General features: G+C 37.2%; 2 protein-coding genes across 2 annotated transcripts in view; one reads left to right on the top strand and one right to left on the bottom strand.

The window, feature by feature from the left end:
• The first annotated feature begins 256 nt into the window (after positions 1 to 256).
• ttl (tubulin tyrosine ligase) lies at positions 257 to 6,453 on the top strand. Its single transcript, XM_019107765.2, has 7 exons — positions 257 to 923; positions 1,784 to 1,862; positions 2,067 to 2,299; positions 2,394 to 2,529; positions 2,670 to 2,939; positions 3,871 to 4,014; positions 4,255 to 6,453. Exons 1-7 carry the CDS (start codon positions 755 to 757, stop codon positions 4,436 to 4,438), a joined length of 1,215 nt encoding a protein of 404 aa, XP_018963310.2. The 5' UTR covers positions 257 to 754; the 3' UTR covers positions 4,439 to 6,453.
• Positions 6,454 to 7,800: 1,347 nt separating this feature from the next.
• LOC109094091 (kinesin light chain 1-like) overlaps positions 7,801 to 23,366 on the bottom strand; it is a 38,142-nt gene continuing 22,576 nt past the window's right edge. Inside the window, 10 exon segments of the mRNA XM_042736460.1 lie at positions 7,801 to 8,901; positions 9,444 to 9,507; positions 11,750 to 11,880; positions 18,767 to 18,928; positions 19,457 to 19,565; positions 19,684 to 19,751; positions 19,852 to 19,904; positions 20,573 to 20,679; positions 21,292 to 21,325; positions 21,328 to 21,460. Of these exon segments, the coding sequence (XP_042592394.1) occupies positions 8,836 to 8,901; positions 9,444 to 9,507; positions 11,750 to 11,880; positions 18,767 to 18,928; positions 19,457 to 19,565; positions 19,684 to 19,751; positions 19,852 to 19,904; positions 20,573 to 20,679; positions 21,292 to 21,325; positions 21,328 to 21,460 (927 nt within the window). The 3' untranslated portion in view covers positions 7,801 to 8,835.

The following is a 23,366-nucleotide window of genomic DNA, read 5'->3' as shown; positions in this document are numbered from 1 at the left end:
TATTATTTACCAAAACAAATTTTCCTTATATAATTTGGCAGCCTACATCATTTTTGCTCTGAAGATCATGACAATTGTTCCAATATAGCCAAAACTCAAAGTGCTGTGTTGCTATTATAGCTAAAACAGACTACAGTGTCTTCATCATTAGCAGCATCTATCGTGCTGTTGAACATCAGCAAGGCGTCGCTTGTGCGTCGCTTGTGTGGCATAAAACTACAGTACCCACAATTCTGTGCGGCGTGCGTGCGTGCGTGCGTGACTCCCAGCAGTACGTCACATCATGAGCGTGTTGCGATAAAGAGGCTTCAACTGGGGATTTAAACTGCTGTCTGCTGTCTAGACGACTACAGAGGAGGCGAGGAATTAAATACATGGTTATAAATTCGGTCATATATTCGCTAGACTATTACTGGGCTGTGTTTTAAAATCTGCAGTTCATAGACAGCCATGGGAAGAGAGGAAGCTAGCGTAGACTGTTAGCTGCGAGAATCCAGAAGGCAAACCCTTCAAGAGTCACACCCTAATCTTCAGTGTCCCCGCAGAGCCCACGCGACTGCGGCTGTCTTACAGATGCCCGGCCCTGCTCTTCTGTCTGGACCACAGCGCGACTATTTACTGTAAAGATCCCTGTGCGAAAAACAGCTAAGAAGCACCGAGAAAGTCATGTTTGCCCGCTCTCGGTCTACTTTGTTGGGGGACAGATAACGTTAGTCGGCTAGCTAGTGTGTGATCATCATCAAGACTGAGGAATATGAGTTCACCGATGTACACGTTTGTTTTGAGAGATGATAACAGTTCTGTGTATGCCGAGGTCGCCAAGATCCTCATCTCTACCGGAAAATGGAAACGACTGAAGAAGGACAATCCTCGGTTTAATTTAATGTTGGGAGAGAGAAATCGGCTGCCTTTTGGACGTCTGGGTAAATGATTTCAACAAGAGCTGCATATCGAGCATGCATTGCCGTCTCATGATATGATATGTTTTATAACCCCATGCTGTATACACGTTTGCATGGAAAGTTACGAGTGTCAGCATGTTGTTATAATACTCCTAACCTCTGCTTATTTTCAGCACATTATTGGAGACTTTAGACAGTACAAGCTGTTAAATTTATGATAACGAATGATTAAAGAGCTATTAATAATTGATAATAATTGAACACTCAATGCTGATCACAAAAAGTCAACTCTAAAATGCATTCAGTAAAACTTTAAGGTGTCCTTGTTACATGTACTTTTATAATAACAATAAATGCTGTATAATTACATACAAGTAACCCTAAACCAAACCCTAACCCTAATCCAATTAATAATACTCAGTACTTAAATGTACAATTACACTGTAACAAGGACATCTTTAAATCAAGTGCAACTGTATTCCTGTGGAGCTGTAACTGTGTAGTAACGTGATAATTACACTACTGTCAAAATTTTGAAAAGATTAAGGATTTTTAAATGTTTTTGATAGTCAAGGGTGCATTTATTAGATCAAAAAATCAGTAAATCAAGTAATATTACGAAAAGTTATAACAATTTAAAATAACTTATCTGTTTTAATACAGTATTTAAAAAAATAATTTATTTCTGTGATGCAAAGTGTCACAGGATCCTTCAGAAATCATTCTAATATGCTGATTTGCTGCTCAAGAAACATTTCTCATTGTTATTTTATTATAGTTGTTGTTGAGTTACAAAATTGTATTTTTAGCTGCAGGACACTGCCTTCACTGCTCAATATTTCAGTATTTTAATGTCAGATACCCTGCTGTGTCCTCCACAGGTCATGAACCAGGACTGATGCAGCTGGTGAATTATTACAGAGGAGCCGATAAACTGTGCCGCAAAGCTTCACTGGTCAAGTACGCGGTTTATTTAAACATATTAGAAGACAGGAATTCATGTTCAGATTTACCGTACAACCTCAGTTGACTTTAATGAGATCTTTAAAATGATCTTATGAGTGATAATGTCTTCAAATCACACTATATATCATGTCATAAAGTTAGAAACTCTGCAGTTCATAAGTTGTGAATTATATTTAAATAAGCGTGATTGATGTTTAGGATTATCAAGACCAGTCCAGAGTTAAAGGACTCCTGTAACTGGTTCCCTGACTCTTACATCATATACCCAACCAACCTCAACACCCCAGTGGCCCCGGCCACCAACGGCATCGGCCACATGAAGACCAACCCAAAGACAGATGAGCGGGAGGTCTTCTTGGCTTCATATAACTCCAGAAAGGAAAGCGGAGAGGGAACGGTGTGGATCGCCAAATCATCAGCAGGTGCTAAAGGTACAAATCCCCATCGGTCTAAAATGGCAAGTTTAAAGAAGTGTAATCTTGCTACACGATTTCACAGTGCGAGATTATTGCTCACTTTGTTCAGGTGCAGGTATATTGATATCTCACGATGCAAGCCAGTTGCTCGAGTTCATCGATAATCAAGGCCAAGTGCATGTCATTCAGAAGTATCTGGAAAGACCACTGCTGCTGGAGCCGGGACATCGCAAATTTGATATAAGGTAAGATGAAACGCATAATCCTTTGTGCAGGATGTTTCTGATTTGATTACAGAAAAGCATAGAATTGCAATGTCCCATTCTAATGGAGTCAAGGCACTTATAAAGTCAGTGGATATTCTCTCTGTCTGTCTTGTCTGTAGGAGTTGGGTGCTTGTAGACCATCAGTATAATATCTACTTGTACCGCGAGGGAGTGTTGAGGACGTCTTCTGAGCCCTACAACAGCTCGGATCTGCAGAACATGACCAGTCACCTGACCAACCACTGCATCCAGGAGGAGCATTCGCAGAACTACGGCCGCTATGAGGAGGGCAACGAGATGTTCTTTGATGAGTTCAGACAGTACCTGTTGACCACACACAGCGTTGCCATGGAAACCTCTATTTTACCTCAGATCAAGCACATCATCAGGTGCTCCTTCACCTTGTTTTCAAATCTGATTGCATGTGTACCTGCAAATGAGTTACATAGGTAGGAAAAAAAGACTTTTGTGTTAAAGATGTACAGTGTGCTCCAAAAGTTTGTTTACTTTTTACATTCGAATTATTCAGATGTTACATTTTTTTTCCCCTTACAAATCAGTGTCATTATAGTATTACACTGTATACTATTATAGTATTTATTAATATTATTTAATTGACCTTTATTATTATACTATTTAAATTCAAATTTGTGTAAATTTATGTGCTTTTATCATAAATTTTTTTATATTTCTATTAAAGTTTAATTTAGTTTTCAGTTTTAGTACTTTAGTACTTTGATTTAAACTTGTTTTATTTTAGTTAGTTGATGTTTATTTTGTTTCAGCTGTATTTTAATGAACATAAGTGATTTTAAATGTCAGTGAAAATTTTTGAGAAATAAGAAACAAGCAGCCGTGAAATTCTCTAGAAGAATTAGTGCAGAATCTTGAATATTTCCTAGTAATTTTGTCACTTTTCTGTTTTAAATGTTGACATTTATGCATTTGACTGAGGCTTTTATTCAAAGAGATTAGATTGCATTCAAGGTACACAATTATTATTTTTTTTAAATCAGTTATTGCTTTTCTTGGAAAATGAACCTATTACCTTGGCATTTCTAGCATTACACTCTACTGTTTGAACTAAAATAAAATGCAAAATAAATACATAAATAAAACTGATTTTCACTCATATTTGCACCCCACTATATACTGGCAATGTGACCTTCAGTAACCAGATGAACATAACATTTAGATCAGAGATCAATTATAACATTGTTCTTCAAGACTGAGCTCACTGATCCATTACAAAAATGCTTCATTTGAGGATGTCTAACCGCCCGTGGTGTTCGTCTGAAATCCTGCGTCTTGTCTCAACAGGAGCTGTCTCACATGCATCGAGCCAGCCATCAGCACGAAGCACCTGTCCTACCAGAGCTTCCAGCTCTTCGGCTTCGACTTCATGCTGGACGAAAGCTTTAAAGTCTGGCTAATTGAGATCAATGGGGCACCTGCCTGTGCACAGTGAGTACACACCTCTAATTTGTTAGCTGCCCTGTGAGAATGATCATGATTTTGTCCCTTATTTTCATATCTAGTGTCTTGATGCTTTACGTATTCCAAATATTGCATGTGTCGGGAGAAAAAATTTATATTTATAATTTATAATTCGCAGCATATTTCAGATGAAACATTTTTGGACTAAGCTTTTTTTCCCCCTACTTCTTAAGTTTAATATTGATATGAAGGTTTTCCCTGTTGTAGGAAACTCTATCCTGAGCTGTGTCAAGGCATCGTGGATGTGGCCATCTCCACAGTGTTCTCTCTGAGTGCAGATGCCCTCTCGTCATCTCCTCCGTTCTCCACTTCTCCATCTCTATCCTCCAACTCCTGCTCCTCACCCAAGATCAGAGCGCCCCATCACTTCGGCCCATTCATCAAACTATAAATTGCTGTTGTTGCAGGATGCTGCTGTTGCCATGTAACCCCCTCCCCATAGTCCTGCCCGAAAACATTAACCAATCTAGGAGTCATAAGGGTCTGCACCTGATCTTGGGGCTGAGCATACAGGGGATTCATCACTGTCTGAAGAGGACAGAAGGGAAATGAGGTCACCTCTGTAAACTCCTCTTCCTGTTTCCATCCATCATCTAAACCCAGAAGAGTCCAGAAAAAGAGCACGAGTTTCCAAAAGAACGACTGGAAGGTGAGGAAAATCTTGCATAGACTGGTGTTGCAGTACCAGGAAATGTGATTTGTTTTTAGATAACAGTTGTTTGGGGCTTTAGCATGAATTCAGACATGACTTTGCAAGCACACATTTGAATGAGAAGGTGTTGCCACTGAAGAGGAGGGTTTACAGTAGCTACTTTCCCCATAGATCTGTTGCGTCAACAAGACTCCTCAGGACTTTTCCAGGCACCTTGATGAAATGGAGAACAGATTTGAGACTTTAGTGCCTTACATATTCACCTTGTCACTAACACTAACTCCCAACAAGCTAATCTGGCTTTTTGTATGTCTGTATGTGTCCCATCAACTCTATTATATATCAGATTGTTCTGTGTTTTGTGCTGTTAGCTTCAGAGTGTACTAAATAATTTTAAAACCACAAATGAATCCTTCGCAGATGCATATTATGTATGATTTGCAGTGTAGTAGTTTACATGGTTGTGATGTCTACAAAACAGTATTTGGTAGAAGTAGCAGAAGATAACATGTTTGCATATTTATTTGAATTTTTTTTTGCATCGTCTTGTTGCTATTCTGTTCAGTGAGACCATATGTATTCTTCCCACTGATTCTGTTGCTGTTAATACAGACACATTTTAGGTCTGGTTCATAATTACGTTGTGACAGGCAATCAAGAACATCTGGGAATTGGGGACGCACTTCCTTCTGATTGTATTGTCAGGAGATAAACACATGAGCATTCACAACTCATCGCTTGCTGTCCAGTAGACAAATCGAAATATCCAGTTTAGTTCATTCGTTTTATTTCATTCGTTCCCAGCTGTGTCGAGAATTGGATTTTTCTGAAACAAGTAAACCTTTGATGGACTGAAATGTTGCATGTCAAAGCATGATAAAAGCAAGGCTCTTTATACAGACCTAGAGAAAGGTAGGGGTTTTATGTTAAGATGAATGCATCACTACAACTCATTTTATATTGTCTTGATTTTTTTTTAAGCACCCAATATGGGAATGGCTTTGTGAGTCACTGAATATAATTTCTCCATCATTTCATCTTAGTGTGCATGCAGATATGGCTGAGTTCCTTTGGTTCATTGACAGCAAGCTCTGAATGCTTGACCTGTACACGGTTATGATGACTGTGATGCAAAAGAAGAAGAAAGCAGCATTTAGGTGATGTTAACCGTGTGGTAATCAGACATCAGTATTGTTGTTTATGGGGGAAATTAAGGACTTCGGTTTAAAATGGGTTTAAGCAGTATTAAAAAAAGTATTGAAGGAAAGGTCCGCCTATATGAAAAAATGAGAGGGCCAACAACAGTAGGAATAAGAGGAGATCGGTTATCTAGTTTTATTATGTATCTCTGCATTACTTTTATAAGGTTTGTCATATTTTTTACACAGACTTTGCGGTTCAGTCTTTGCATTGGCTCTTTTGTAAAAAGAGAAAACTGAAGACAGTTGTATGTAGCCTGAATAAGGGAAAACATGTCCATCTAGCCAAAGATGAGTGTGATTAAATATCCTCACTGCTGTCTAGTGAACATTACTGGTTTAAGTTGTGAAACGTGGGAACGCTGTTTTAATCATGTTTTTCTCTGTATCTGTTTGAAGAAAGATCAATGCAATGTGTGTTATTAGTAGTCTAGTTTGCTGTATTTGTTTCTGTTGTTTTGACCATTTGAAAATAACGAAATACACTATGTTGAAAAGTAAAAGCCTAAAAGTATTTAAATTATTCAAATAAAAGCATCCATCATTTGCAATAAATTTGTTTCCTAAATGCTCAGCATTGTCCTCTTGGACAGCCGGCCTGAGAGGAACTCATTTTCTTTTTTTGGGTGAACTATTCCTTCAAGTACCTGTAGCTGTCTGCCATGTGCTATAAATGATTTTCTCCTCCCCACTGTGTTCCAGGTAAGATTGTAAAGATAAATCAATACATTTCATCACACACCCCATAAAAAAGCACACAGAACATAAAATACTTAGAATGGAAAAATGTTCTAATACAAGTGCCAACAGAGGGAACCAGAACCCAGGAAATCTTACAGAAGTAGAGTACTTCCGTTGTCTTTATTCAATGTACGTATGTACACTTTACCATACGATATTCAGAGCAACACACATCACCACAAACATGGCAGCAAATGAAGTGTAGCCAGCACAGCGGCAGCCTGAGAAAGTGGAAGATACATGAGTCCAGTGCGAAGTTCAGAATACACACAAATATAAGCACACGTATAACAACACGATACAAAACATTATGAACACAAATGGTAGAAGCCAGAGACAGACAGTAGAAATGCAACATCAACAATCACAAAAATAAACGTCAGGGTTATATCATACAGGTCACAACAGTCCCTGCCTATTACATACTACACACGGGTTTTGTCCTTAATTTTTCATGCTATATTGCCTCTTGGTAATTTTAATTGGAACTTTAGAGTGTATATTTAGCAATTTAGGGTTACAAAATGTAAAGAAAATAAACAAAAACAATACAATTGCATATGGATTGAGCGTTAAAGACCACATCAGTAACCCTGTTTAAGAAAAAAAAAAAAAAAAAAAAATATAAAATAATATAATATATATATATATATATATATATATATATATATAAAACAAACTGATCAACAGTCAAAAATGCAAAACAAAAACCATCTGAAAATCAAATTTGAACATGTGAAGGGCACATTTAGTCCCACAAGTGTGTAACATAGCTCAAATTAGTGACATAAAACAACTGAATACTCTATGTATAAAAATGTAAATGATATATTTATTTGTTTAGAGTACAAAGATAACCGAAACACAAGCCAAGCAGATATTCCAGCTTTTGTCAGTAAAACATTGCATGTGAGATCAAAACAGGCCAACACACAGCAGCTACCCTATTGCACATCGTCACAATGACGAGCATTAATATGCGTTTTACAGAGAAAACACACTTTTTACTTTTTACACACAAATTACTGCATGAGACAGTAATATATTACACCCATAGAAAGAGTTACATGGATAAAGAGAACAAAGAAAGCAGAAACAAAGTCAAGAAGGCCAGTTGAGCAGTGCATTATATTAGCATAAATCAATGACATGATACACTGATATATAATGGGCTTTTATTTGACCACAGTATTAAAAATTCGTATTTACTTTGTAAAATCGTGTCCGACATTTGACCTTACAGAGCTCAAACTGTTCTGCTGTCACACTCAAAATCAATAACTTCCACATTCATTAGTAAGAACCTGCCTGAGGCACTCACAAGGCACACCGCTTTCAAACAGGTACTGTAGTTAAACATCTGGGAACAGAAATCATATTCCAGTGCATTTTTATCTGGAGTAGCAGTGCTTATAACTCCATGTTAGATAACAGCGTTGCTTTAGCTCACAAATAACAGAAAGACTTCCTGTTGTTATTATTCATGAAAACTTGTAATATTCAGTTTACAGATCAAACAAAAGCATCTATAAACCAATTAAAACTGAAGTAATCACCTCAGTTTAGTTCTGTAACATGCAAAGGGTTGATAGTGTAACATTATCCTTTGAGATCGTTCAAAGTGCATTGTTACTTTGCATAATGAATCTGTTCTTTCAGTCCTGAGATTTAATCCACATTCTAACCGTATAGATCTTGAATTATTTCCTTTTTACTATTTTCCTATTTCTTCCATTATAAACCAGATCCCTTTCCACTTCTCAAAAGCAATAAGAAAATGTGCATCATTGAACCATCACTCATGTAAACATAGACCTTCATAAACACGGTGCAGTTCTCTCTTTATCAAGGGAGTAAGTCTGATTGAATCAGTACTTTAGCATCACGGTCGCCATCAGAGTGTCTAGTCTCAACCTGAGCCTGAAAAACTATATCTATTTTCTGTATTTTTTGACAAATTTTCATCTTCGAAGAACATCATAATCTCGAAATTTGTTGTGCACTTTGGTTCTGGTTGAGTTTTTACATCAGTTGTCATTTCTACAGCTAACTTACCAGAAATTAAATACATATACAGAGACACAAGAGCAAAAGGAACCTCTGGAGAAGGTAGTCCTGTTAAAAACACAGTTCACTTCAGCCTGATGAAGAGACCTCTTAGTACCTCTCTTCATCGGGACGTCCAACAGCAGACCTTCAATGCGCCAGGTCAGTGTGACTGGAACTCAGGTCTCGCGACTTCCTTAGACGATTATTTCGTTCCTGATGGAAATGAAAAGAAGGATACAATAAATGGACCCGGATAGACCCTGAAGTAAGTCCAGGGTAATGTCACTCTCAAAATCCGTCCTACCTTCTTGTAAACTCAATCACTACAAGAAAATTCTTCTCTTTATATATATAATATAAATGCACTTAAAAATGCACCAACTTTAGGATTGTTTCCTAACAAAATGTTTATTTTGTAACCCAGGACCAGTGGTTACAAAGGATTTTAGCAAACACAATTAAATGTGTTAGTCTGTGAGATCTCACACATTCATTTCATTAATGTGTGTTAATATGGTAAATGATGGAGCTGTGGATGTGTTTATGATAGATGCCCCCAAAAACAAAGAGTGTGAGACTGAAAGATTGTAAAGTGACAGACAGATGGGCCAGAAAAACAAAACAAAACAAAGAGAGCATGAGGTACTGTGTGAGACCGAGAGGAACAAATATATTCAATTTGGAGACAAGAGCAGATTGAGTGAGAAACTGAAGAGAAAGCTGTCAGGAGAGAGCAGTGAAGGAAGTTGTCTTACTTTGAGTTCATCCACAGGTTTATTCGGCTCGTTGAGGACTCCAAGAGAGCTGGCCCTCTTCATGCTGCGTCCGAGAGAGCCACATGCAAGTGCAAGCACGTCAGTTAGGTGAAAGGGGGTGGGTGGGGTGTCGCGGGGGTTTTTGTGGTGTGAATGTGTGGGTTAAAACATGTTAATGCAACCATCACTCAATGATGTTATCTTACAATGTGAAATGAGATCAACACAGCACAGTGGAAACACATGCAATGGCATACTGTGTTATATTAGTCATTCGCCATTTAGATTTTGACAAATCTCCCATTACTCAAAAATATATCAATTTTTAAAGAGAACAAAAATATGTTTAAATGTCCAGAGCTAACATTACGGCTGAGATATTACAATTCAGTCCTTATATTTGTCACTTATTATTATGTAAAATGTGTCTGTATTTACTCACCCGCATGTTTTTCAAGCACGTTCTATGTTTCTATTTTTCACAAACAAATTAATATAATGGCATGTAAATGTATTAAACCAAGTTTGACATTGTTGATGTCAAAATGCCATTGGTTTTCATATATATATATATATATATATATATATATATATATATATATAACCGAACATAACATGCTAGTTTGAATATAAAGGATGCAAAATTATTTAAAAATAGTCTCTATATATATATTGTTGTTGATTGGACCACTTTTAGGTTTTTTTTATGCTGTTTTCTTATCCTTTTTGGAGATTGACCGGTAATAAAATCATTCCTGTTCGAAAAGACATGAGGGTGAGTATATGATGGCAGAACGTTCATTTCTTGGTAAACTATTCTTTTAGGACTGAAAAGACTGGTTTTTATAACACCGCACAAAATTATACACTAAACAGACACAAAACAGGATCTGCAATGGACCATTTTCACATTTTCAGGATGGTCAAATGCAGAAGTTCTCATAATTGGCAAAATTTCTATATGTACAGTGAACTGGAGACATATATATATATGTAATATATAATATTGGAAGGGTGCCAACACTTTTTCACACCACTGTGTGTGTGTGTATATATATATATATATAAAATGCTCTATATATATATATATATATATATATTATATATATATATATATATATATATATATATATATATATATATATATATATATATATAATATATATATATATATATATATATATATTACCCAAAGTATAGTGTTGCAGATGTACTAAGGGTCACTTGTAAAGGGAGTTTCAAACAATAAAAAGAAGCCCTTTGCCAGGGTGTTGGGAGACAGAAGGTATAAGAAGATGAGGACAGAGATTTAAAAAAAAAATTGGGCAACACAAGCAAATGAGACCACAAGACAGAAAATGGAGGAAACAGGCATGCAGCAGACTGCAAATTTGCATGGAAATGTTTATTCAAAATGAAACAAATGTACAACACAGCACAGAGAGATAAAATAAAAAACAGATCCAAGCAGACATGAAAAGGCATCGAGAAAAGTCACCAAGCAAAAAGGCATAAAAGATAATCAAAATAATCATAATAACGCTGGACAGAAAATAAAGTTAAAATGCAAGGAATAAATAAAACATAAATTGCATTTTACAGGGTAAGGAGAGTAAGTTAGTCACATCTGGCAAATCAGATGCTACAGGAACCCCAGTAACAGACACCGGCGAGTCATAATGTCACCCGTCACGTTATTTGTCAATTCAGTGTTAAGCAGGTTTGTACATGTGCAAAAAATAGTCCAGTTAATAAAGCAAGCAAATCCCTTCATCCACTTAAAACTGTGTGAGAGAGAACTGTGCATATACCGGCAGAGGACTTTCCTTCAATATAACGTCATCACAATGTGCAAAATCCCATCTCCATGTAGTAAACCTCCCCACACATTAAAGATACAATTCTATAAATCCCTTTTAAAAACTTTGAGATGGGAATTATTTTTTTTTTGGTGTCATCCAGTAATTCAGATTGGGACATTCACCTTAATTCACTCCAGCCTTTCCATATTTACAGTCCCTGTGACCCTTTCAATTATTTTTAGAAAGCCTAATGACATCATTCCAGACATATATCTGGTGATACAGATAACTCTGTTTTAACACTGTCTTGTCTTCCCAAAAGTCTGAGCGAGCATTTTCCTTCCCCAGTCAGTCTGCTATTCCAGTGTATGTTGTGTTTGAGGTTTAATGATCGCAGTGTCACGCACGCCTACCAGCCATTGTTTAGTCCGTAGTGGGAAGGTTTTGGGATATTGGAAAGGGGAGGTTTGGTCTGAGAATAGGGAGGGAAGTGGTGATAATTACCCAGGATTTTTGGGTTCGTTTTCTCGTAAGCCGCCTCCTTTGAGCTTGCGGACCAGTTTCTCACTGCTGCGCCGGATAGAGGCCCGCAGTTTACTAAAGGAACCGCTGCGCTTCAGCGAGCCCGAGCCGTCCTGCGAACAGAAAAGCTACAGCATCAAACCACATACGCTCATTTACGCACTGCACATTAGTGAAAGAGGGCACCGTCCGCTGACACATGCTCATTATTAAGCACACTCAGGCTCAGTGACCACTTACCTGGTTTTGTAAATATGATCCTTGGGGGTGTTACGTTTAAAGGGACAGTTCACCCAATATAGTTATATGATGAACAAGACTTGGATTATTCCAGAGTCATATGCCATACTTCACAATGTTTTTATTTTTATGTTTTTTTTGATGCTCGAATATTTTTTTTGTTGTGAGGAAAATAGTAGTAAGATATTTTTTAAAATATTTTTTTTTTTTTTTTGTCATGATGATTTATTGTATTATTATTTTTTTGGAATAAAAATTAAATGACGGTTTTACTTTTTGGGTGAACTATCCCTTTAAGGTTATTTCCACAATAATATTATGAACTATTTAACCTTTCACCACAAATGGCTAAATTCCAAAGCCTAAAAAAATTTACCTAATTAATTTACCTAAAATGCTGAATCTCTTTAAATATGGCTTACACATGACCACAGCTACATTTTTGCTATTTTCTACTTTCTAGAAAGAATAAATAGAGTCCTTATTTATCTTCATTCACACCTTTAGGAAATTTTATTTGAACAAATTTAAAAGTAGAGCAAAAATTAGATTTAATTTGAATTTGAATCTAGTTCAAAATTGATTACAAGCATATTTAGATAAATATGAATACATATACAAATATATTTACAAACTTATTAGAATAAATATTAATAAATATTTTATTAAATGAATAAAAAAAATCACCATTTCTTAATGACACTCCAGTCATTCCTGATTACTGCATAAGAACGATTATAAATAATTATTTACAAAAAATATTAAAACTGGATAGAGACTGCACTCACAAATTATTAAATAATTATTTATAAAAAAAATATTAAAACTGTATTAAGACTGCACTCACAAAACAGCAATTTCTAGCTAGTTAAACATTTGATGAGCAAAATTAGAAAGATTTATATTGACTACAGAAATCCCAATTTTAAAAATCCTTGAAATCCCAATATTTGAAAATTTCCTATGATCGTATGAACCCTGAAATATCCTGTAGGTTCCCGATACTGCGATCTTTACCACAGTCTGCTCTGCTGCAGTCTCTTCTGCTGCGACCTCTCACCTTTGACCCCTGAGCCTGACTATTCATCCAGGAAAGCGAGGAGGGGTTGATGGAGGGGGAAGGAAGCAGAGGGCTGAAGAAGATGCAACACTGACCCAGAAAAATCATGACCAACACCTCTATTAACAAGACAAGCTGTTACAGCAGTCAGCCATAACACATCCAACTCACAAACACACACCAACATCAGGCTTCAATATTTCACCAGAAAAACACACACATACGCATTCAAAAACAGATGAAGAGAAAGAGCACACAGACAGAGGCTATGGTGAGCAAAGTCAGTTTTATTAGAAGTTATGAAAGACATAAGATGCAGCAACACACCAGAGAACATGTTAGTAGGAGAAAGAAAACAAGAGCATCAGATACTACAGACATGCTTCTATTCGTCCCATCTCATCCCTCTCTTTCCTCTCATCTACCCATCTCCCTCTCTAGTGTTCTACTATATACAGTGGTCACAATAATGGTCAATATGAAATGTTTGAAAAGTGTGTGGAACGTAAGACTTTGTCTATACAGAAGCTGAACAACACAACCATGCCAACTTCAATACAAGAGAAGCTCTGTTCACAGCATTTGTGATTATTTTTAAGAAGTATAAGTTTTATTAAGTTATACTGAATATGTTTTTAAACTGCCAGGAAGCTTGACAATTTACTGCATTACTGTAACCATGATTTTTACTTTTTAAAAAATTTAAATTTGAGGAAAGAGATGAAATAATTTAATCATAATTGACATTATGCCAAAAATGCTGTTGAGTTTAATTTGTATTGAACCCAGAAAGTTGCTTTTATGGAGGATGTACGGTATGTTAAGCACAGACATTAGAGAAGGCTTTGTTTTAATTATCTTTAATATCTACTCTGACTAAGGTTTATTCTAAAGTTCTGTCTTCCATTAAAAATTCATCTCATGCCGTTCCAGATGTGCATGGATTTTCTCGTTACACAATAATACATAATGCAAGGACTTGGACTATTTTTTATGGTAGCTTGACAGATATGGTCAATTTTAAGAAAAAATCAATTTGTGTTCAGTGGAGAAAAACAACAGCAAATAGGTTTGGAACAACATGAGGGTGAGCAAATAATGACAGAATTTTCATTCTTGGATGAACTATTGCTTACACACCGAAGCAGCTGTATTAACACAATATAGCTGAGATGAAAATTCCAGTCAGTGTTAAGAGATGGGAAGGAAAATGGAGGATAGTCCCTCTGGAGTAATTGAGCAGGAAAACAGAGAGTGTTTACTAGGAGAGAGAGCTTTATACAGCAGGAGCTCTACTGGAAGTTAATTAGAGACACAAAGACATAGTGGCAGCTTACATCCCAGATGAACAGACAAACAGTTAAAGAGACTGACAGACAAGTAGAGATCTCTCTATTGCCATATTACAGACTAACAGATTATTATAGCGCTGCGAGATAGAAGAGAGACTTAGTTCAGCTTTGACAAGAAGGGAAGGCCAAAGATCTTGGCCGATTGGGCATGCTTTAGCCTGCTTATGCCCACAGGAGGAGGAGGAGAAGGAAAGGTGCCGTTCGGAGAGAGGAGACGAAAAACAGCAAAGCTGGAGAGGGGGGTGAGGAGGGCGTCCGTCATGCAGAAGGTAAGTTCAACAACCACAACAAGGCATCTGGAGTTACACCTGCCAACCACACGAGAAAGAGAGAGAGAGAGAGCAATGCAAGAGGAGGCAGAGTAAGTACACAAGGAGGAGAGAGAGGTTATAGAGAAAGAGGAACAGAGACAAAATGTTATATTATTATGGATGCTGAAATCGAAAGTACAGACAATGAAAGAGAGAGAAAAAAGAAAGATATAGGAAGCGAAACACAAAAGATGGGATGGCAGTGATGACTAAAACAAGCAAATGAACACTAATGCTCGAATTCATGTCACTGGGTTCTGAAATGTGCCAGTTCACATTTTTCTTCTCTGTGTATTCTCAGAGTTGCCACTATAGCAGTAACGCAAGCTGTCTTCTTCTATAGTAGGGGTCATCAAACTTAACCAAACCGTTGTCCTGCAGAGTTTAGCTCCAACTAGCCTCAACACACCTAGTAAGACCTTGATTAGCTGGTTCAGGTGTGTTTAATTAGGGTTTGAGCTGAACCCTCCAGGAGAGAGTCTGAAGACCCCTGTTCTATAGTCTGTTTACTCTTCAAGAGTAACAGTTCTTGCTGAGGAAGTCTGATGTTTAAATATGGATGAATACTTCCCGCAAAAAGCAGCAGTTCGAACAGAGTTTTGCAGGAACAAGCATTCAACCAAGAAACAAGTTGGTGTTTTTGCTCTTATTGTCCTGAAAGGGATAGTTCACCTAAAAATGAAAATTCTGTCATTAATTACTCACCCTCATGTCGTTCCAAACCCTTAAGACCGTTTTTCATCTTCGGAACACAAATTAAGATCATTTTGAGGAAATCTGAGAGCTTTCTGACCATCCATAGAGAGCAACGAAACTGACACATTCAAGGCCCAGAAACGGAGTAAAGACATTGTTAAAATAGTCCATGTGACATCAGTGGATAAACCTTAATTTTATGAAGCTTTGCGAATACTTTTTGTGCACAAAGAAAACAAAAATAATGACCTTATTCAATAATTTTTTCCATGTCAGTCTATCACGATATACCACGATGCATGTGTGTGGTGCTGCTGACGCAAGAGCTGGTGTTCTGATGTATAAAATTACAGTTGAACTACTGATGTCACATAGACTATTTTAACAATGTCCTTAATACGTTTCTGGGCCTTGAACGTGTCAGTTACATTGCTGTCTATTGCAGGGTCAGAAAGCTCTTGGATTTCATCAAAAATATTTTAATCTGTGTTCCAAGGATGAACAAAGGTCTTACAGGTTTGGAACGACATGAGGGTGAGTAATTAATGACAGAATATTCATTTTTGGGAGAACTAACCCTTAAAGTCAATTGAGTATTTTGAATGATTTTTGGTAAAATGCCTGAAACAAGGTCTGTGATCAACAAGTTCAATAGGCTATATTTTCACATTTTACTGTATGACATAAAATACACAAATAAAATTGCATTCGTGCTGTTTTTGGATGTCTTGAAAAAGATGGCTGGTAACAAGTGGCAAAATAAGACTGCAGAGATTGTCTGGGACATTAAATGTCATGATGCTAAAAAAGTAAATTCATCTACGTAAAAAGTTTACAAGGTACTGGCTGATAAATGTGCCTTTGAGGATGACACTGAACTGTATTTGCAAGGGTTTTTTGCATTGGTCTTTATTCAAAGGTTGTTACAGCCAAAAACTGTACCATGCATTTGCAATCCGCTGCATTCGTGTTTGCATTTGCGTATAGTATGTTATTAAGTCAGGAGGGAAGATGTAAATGGGTATTAAAATTAGCTCATCCTGAATATACTCCTTAGAAGAACCAATGCGAAACAATAAACAAGACATAAACAAAGCAACTAAAAGCTGAAACAAAACAATGATCCAAAAGAGAAAGCAAATCTTGCCGCTATGATCACACATGGGATCATGTGCTTGTTTTGAGGAAAATGGCCAACCGAAATAAATTCAGCATAGTAGATTTATTTAGAGGCCAAAGCCACAGGCTGTTTTCCATGAGCCCATTCCATCAACCTTGGGAACGGTCTAAAAATGGCACTCTATCAACCCTGAGGACCCATTGATTTGTGCAAGCTGGTACATTATGGACCTCAGATTTGATTGGGGTAGATGAATATGGGGGATATGAATAGATGAGGACAATAGCATGAAAATGGGCAGCCAAGAGGTAGAAAGCAAGAGGAGATTTTACAAACACGCATTCACAAATAGGATTAGAGCAGGCATTGAATGAGACAAATCAGAAAAACACACACCAGGAGTACAGAACACACAGCCCACGCCAACATGTGAGTGACCCCAACATGTACATCAATGTGAGATTTTGTGGATTATATGCTATGTGTGTATGTGAGTGCCTGTATATGTAAGAAAAACAAATGCATGTTTGCAAAAGAGACTTAGACAGTCTAATAGTACAGTATATAGTGAAGTCCTGAGCCATATGCATGTCAGAGAACGAAACAAGGACATGTAAGCAAGAAAGACAGAAAAGGGAAATTCAGGTGAATGTGGTCACAGCCAAACCAGCTTGATGGGAGCCGCCCACAATCTGAGGTGGGCGGGTTCTCGCTGGGGAGCTGCTGATTGGTTGTCTCGGCACTATGGTTACTGTTGCTACAGCGGCATAAAAGTTGTGACTCAGAATTGCAGAGAGACTACAGCAGAGGTGTTATGGTCAAAACAGCAGCTACAAAACATCTGCCTAAGAGGAGAGGAGTTCATATTCATCTCATGAACTGTTACAAAAGAAAAGTTAATGAATAAATTCTGTTTTAGACTATGATGAGTCACATCATTCAGTGTTCATTAAACTTGTGGAATATTTTTAAACAATTCATTGTATCTGGCACAAATTAACTGTTAATAAAAGGGTGTTTAAAAAAACAGCAACTGCATGTATTTCATGTATTTTTTTCATAAAACAGGTATATCAATAATTAATTTTTACTCTCAACATATATATTTTAGATATGTATCTGTATTTATATTTTTCATATATAAACACATATTCCATATAAATACAATCACTTAACTCATTTCAATTAAAAATTATTAAACATTTATACTTCTGAATATATAAAGTTTATGAATTCACTACCACTTAAAAGCTTGGACACACCTCTTATAATAATAATAATAACACAAAATTATAATTAATTAATAACAGAATTTATTAAATGTAATGATATAAAAATAATTTTATTATTATTATTTTTATTGCTACTATATATATATATATATATATATATATATATATATATATATATATATATATATATATATATATATATGTATAAACATTATAATAAACATTCTGCATAAGATTTCTGATAAGATTTCTGCATAAGACTTTAAATCAAACAGTTAATAACATACATAAATTCAGTCAAGTGTCTCCAAATGTTTAACTGGTAGTGTATTTCATAGAAATGAATGTGTATAAAAAGTATGTACTAAATATAACAGTATGTACAATGTTAATTTAGGGTTGAAAGAGTTAATAGGGATTCAAGTCAGGCTGCTATAAAGCACTACAGGCAAACAGATCAGACACTCAGCACGAGGACTATGACTGCAACATATGGAGTCAGAAAGTTTAGAGTAACTCTAATCCAACACTATTTGAACCTCAGAAACACAGGCCTGGAAATGCCCTCTTGAGGGTCTTTCCACATGCCATTCTTTGGGTTGTCGGGGCAACAGTGCTAAACTGACTTTGGTTGCCTTTATACTAAACCCCATACAAGTCACTGCTACCAGTCAATAGTCCTCTAATCATATGAGACAATATAATTAGCTGCATCTAATTTCAGGTTTGATCTGCTTCCAGTGATTCATGTTCAGCGTTTGATCAATGCACTGGCACAGATGCAAATGCATTATTCTTCATGTAATCTAATTCTGGATGTGAGGTGGGGTGGATATATTCAGAGGCCTATGAGGAGCTTCATTGTGTCCTGTCTGGTCAGAATTACAAGCCACTATCCTTTCACTGTATATTTCTTCCTGCCAGGACTCTGAGACCCGCGGGGCACTGTAGTGTGTGTGTGAGGCTGGGCGGTGTGTACTGTACTTACCCCGTTCCACTCCACGCTCATACTCACTTCCTCTCCTCCGTCAGGGCCGCTTTCGTACTTCACCGTGTCAGAGATCAGGCTCTCACGGCTCCTCTGCTTCTCTCGTACTTCAGGGTCTCCCAGCACCTCCGCCACACGCTGCTTATGTGTCGTGTCCAGACCCTGCAGGAGGAGAGACAAGACAACATGCTGAAAATTAACAAATATGATCCGAACTTAATCAACAACCTATATATCTAATTACCTATTCATAGAAAATTACAGTGACTGTATATTCTATTAAATCCTAAAAGTTGTACAGAATACTTTTATGACATTTAAATGGTACTTTTTGTCAATTTTTTAAGCTACTATATCACCATACATGTTTGTTGTATAGAAAAGGCATTTTAAACATTTAGAATAAAGTGATATATTTCAAACATTTTATTTTACAATAATTAAATAAAGAATAATAAATAGTAACAATAAAATATTCTACTGCTGAAAAGAAATTCGGAATAATTAAGATTTTTTAAGAAAGAAAAGAAGAAAAGAAGACAGTTTTTATTCTATTTTTGATTAAATAAAATCCTTGGTGATCATTAAAGGAAAAAATATATATATATATACACACACATACACACACACACACACACACACACACACACACACACACACACACACACACACACACACGCACGCACGCACCCGCTTTCTGGAGCGCAGAGCCGCCTCCTCCAGAGTCTCCGCAGCCTCAAACTTGCCCTGTCTCCTGTAGAGCGCTCCGAGGTTCTTCAGTGTGGTCGTGACAGTCGGGCTACAGGCGGTAAAGGTCAGACAGGAAAAAACTTCACTGTGATGCTGCAGCGGTAACACTGCACAAACAAATGTGTATATTTGTATCAATGTATGCAGCAGTTGAGGCATTATCTGACCTGTCGACTTTACAGGCCTTGTACCAGCCACCATACTCTCCAAATGGAGAACCATCCTTCTGCTTGCCCTGAAACAAAGAGAGCACAGAACTCTCAATATCACAATTATTATATACATTAACAGATTACCAGCAAATTACCAAATTACTCTTCTCCTGTGACGCTGACCTTGCTTTGTTCTTCTCTCTCCTCTGCATGCATCCAGATGGGTTTATTTTCGTCTGCAGGGGGGAACCAAGGACATAAAAACAGCATCAGACACACACACCAAACCATTAGGTTCAATATAATGAGTGATGGTGTTCTAGTGCCTGAGGTGATCAGTGAGTTCACTGACAGAAACAGTGGGAGCTTTTAGCTTACAACTGAGCTCTCTGTTAGAGCTTCACAACTGATCAACATCTTTACCTGTCAGTGTGTGTGTGTGTGTGTGAGCGAGAGAGCGAGCAAGAGAAAGAAAGAGGATACTAGTGCAAAAGTCAAAAAAGTTTGTGCATGATTGACTTGAAGTGTGCAAGCATCAGGGCTCTCAAGTCATCTCAAGATTACAAAATTAATTTAATGGAGCAATCTTAATGAAACATAATGGTCAATTATTGCCATTTTCACAATAATGATTAACTTTATACTACCAGCAACATCATTTTACATATATAATGAATAAAAACACCCCCCCAGCTCTAAAGAGCAAGTTAAACTTCACTTTAAATTGTGTGTAAATTTCAATTTCAATTGTGCTTAGCTGCTGCTGATGGCATAAGCCCTGCTTAGAAAGTCTGTGAGCTTTAGTTACGAGTAGAATATTATAGAGCAAATTTACATACCCTATAGAGAACAACATAAAAAGATATTCTGAAAATGCTTGGGTCAGGAAAAAACACACACGTACCATCTACAGAGCCAAACTCTCTCTCATGGGCTCTGGTGAGGATCTCTTTATACAGAGTCTCTGCCTGCTTAAACTTCCCCTGCTTCAGATAGCATGAAGCCTGAGAAAAAGAACAAATGGGTCATTAATATTTTTAGTAGATAACAACAATCACATTTTCCAGATTTCACTTGAGTAAGTATATTCATTGATTTTATTATGTGCAGAAAAATGTTGTTTAGAGACACTATGAATACACTATAATAAATGCACCTAATTAAGCTTGTGCTTGATTGCAGCTGGCTGGTGTTAATTTGATCAATAATTGTCAGAGGACTATCAGTAGCTGATACATTAGCACATCTAATCATAACTGGCAGGAAGCCCAAACTTCAGTCTGCTGAAAGATGTCTGAGTCTGAGCAGGCTTATCAGGCTTATTTGCTATTTAAGTTAATTTAATTGATGAATGATCCATATCTGATGTGTGAAATCTGCTGAGACAACAGAAATCCTGCAGCAAATAACACCACAGACCCCACACCATATGGATAAGTTAAACAAAAGCTGACCAGTCAAAAGATCAAACCTGTTGTATTGTAATTGGATACTTAATTGCCAAGTAAGACAATCTGTAGAAGTTTTTATTTTCTCTAAACATACTCAGGAATACATATATCCACAAATGGATGTCTGTTTGTTTTGTTTGATTTAAGTGTGTGTAGTGTGTGTAATGTGTTTTTTTTGTTGTTTTTGGTATTGGGGTCGTCTGGGGTCGTGTTTGGTCTGTTTGGTCTGGTGGGTCTTCATGGTAGTTGTGGTAGTAGTATTCAACCTCTCCTTGGTTCTGACACAGCAAGGCCAGATTATTCAGCTGCTTGGCAACATCAGGGTGGTCCTTCCCCAGCACCTGACACACCAAAACAAACACAACCCAAGTTATTCAGCTGCTTTAGACATCATCAGTCTTACACTGATTGAAGCAGTTCACACCCACTCACAGACCCACATCTCTTTATGTGTCTCACTCTCTGTGGGTGTCCAGGCGCATGTTGAGAGAAATTGACAGTTCATAGGCAGGGGCTCTGTGATCGTATGCTTACTAGGGTTGTGACTGAATGTTTTGTTGAAAGACTACTACTTCCACCAACACAATCACGATTCTTTACCTAAATCATCATCATCATCATGGGGAAGTCGTGGCCTAGTGTTTAGAGTTTTTGAATGGTGAACCTAAGGTTGTGGGTTCGAGTCTCGGGCCGGCAATACCACGACTGAGGTGCCCTTGTGCAAGGCACCGAACCCACAACTGCTCCCCGGGCGCCGCAGCATAAATGGCTGCCCACTGCTCCGGATGTGTGTTCATGGTGTGTGTGTGTGTTCACTGCTGTGTGTGTGCACTTTGGATGGGTTAAATGCAGAGCACGAATTCTGAGTATTGGTCACCATACTTGGCTGTATGTCCCGTCACTTTTCACTTTATCATCATCATCAGTTTCAGAAAGAATACACAAGCACTGGACAGTATTAGAGTGATTCTACCATAGTGCCTAAAATACTTTTAAAACAATATGGCATTAACAATACAGGTGCATCTCAAAAAAATAGAATATCGCGAAAAAGTTACTTTTTTGTAACTTATTTCAAAAAGTTCAATTTTCATATATTCTAGATTCATTACATGTAAAGTAAAACATTTCAAAAGGTTTTTTTGGCTGTTTCTTATCTTTCTCTTGAAAATATCCCATAGATTCCATATGGGGGTTCAGGGTAGGCATGTTGGCTGGCCAAACAAGCACAGTAATATCATGGTCAGCAAACCACTTGGAAGCTTGTCAGCAGATGGAAGCATAAAGTGCTCCAAAATCTCCCGGTAGGCGGCTGCATTGGCTTTGGACTTGATAAAACACAATGGACCAACACCAGCAGACGTCACGGCACCCAAATCATCACTGATTCAGAAACTTCACACTGGACTTCAAGCTGCTTGGATTCTGTGGCTCTCCAGTCTTCTTCCAAACTCCAGATCTTGATTTCCAAATGAAATGCAAAATTTACTTTTATCTGAAAAGAGGACTTTGGACCACTGAGCAACAGTCCAAATCTTTTTCTCTTTAGCCCAGGCAAGATGCTTCTGATGTTGTTTCTGTTTCGGAAGTGGCTCGGTAGCTCTTTTCCTGAAGACAACTGAGCGTTGTGACTCTTGATGCACTGACTCCAGCTTCAGTCCACTCCTTGTGAAGCTCACCCAAGTGTTTGAATCGGCTTTGCTTGACAGTATTCTCAAGCTTGCGGTCATCCCTGTTGCTTGTGCACCTTTTCCTACCCAATTTCTTCCTTCCAGTCAACTTTGCATTTAATATGCTTTGATACAGCACTCTGTGAACAGCCAGCCCTTTTAGTAATGACCCTCTTTGTGGAGGGTGTCAGTGATTGTCTTCTGGACCACTGCCAAATCAGCAGTCTTCGCCATTATTGTGGTTTCAAAGAATAAGAGATACCCGGAATTTATACTGTAGGGACGGTCATTTAATGAAACTCAAATATAAACATTCTAATATTCTGAGATACTGGATTTTTGACTTTCATGATCTGTAAGCTCTATTCATCAAAATTAAAACAAAATGTTACAAAACAAAATGTACTTTATTATGATATTCTAATTTTTTGAGATGCACCTGCAAGGAAGAAAAATGTTCAATATACTGCATATAACATCTCGTAAAACAAATTGTTCTGACTCTCAACTCTATTTAAAATAATTATTCCAAGTAGCTGCAAAATGTAAAAAATGAATGTAAAATGTCTTAAAATGT

This window comes from Cyprinus carpio, chromosome B13, assembly GCF_018340385.1.
Source record: "Cyprinus carpio isolate SPL01 chromosome B13, ASM1834038v1, whole genome shotgun sequence".
Taxonomy (NCBI): domain Eukaryota; kingdom Metazoa; phylum Chordata; class Actinopteri; order Cypriniformes; family Cyprinidae; genus Cyprinus; species Cyprinus carpio.
The sequence above is the reverse complement of the archived record's forward strand: the minus strand, read 5'-3'. Positions and strand labels throughout refer to the sequence as shown.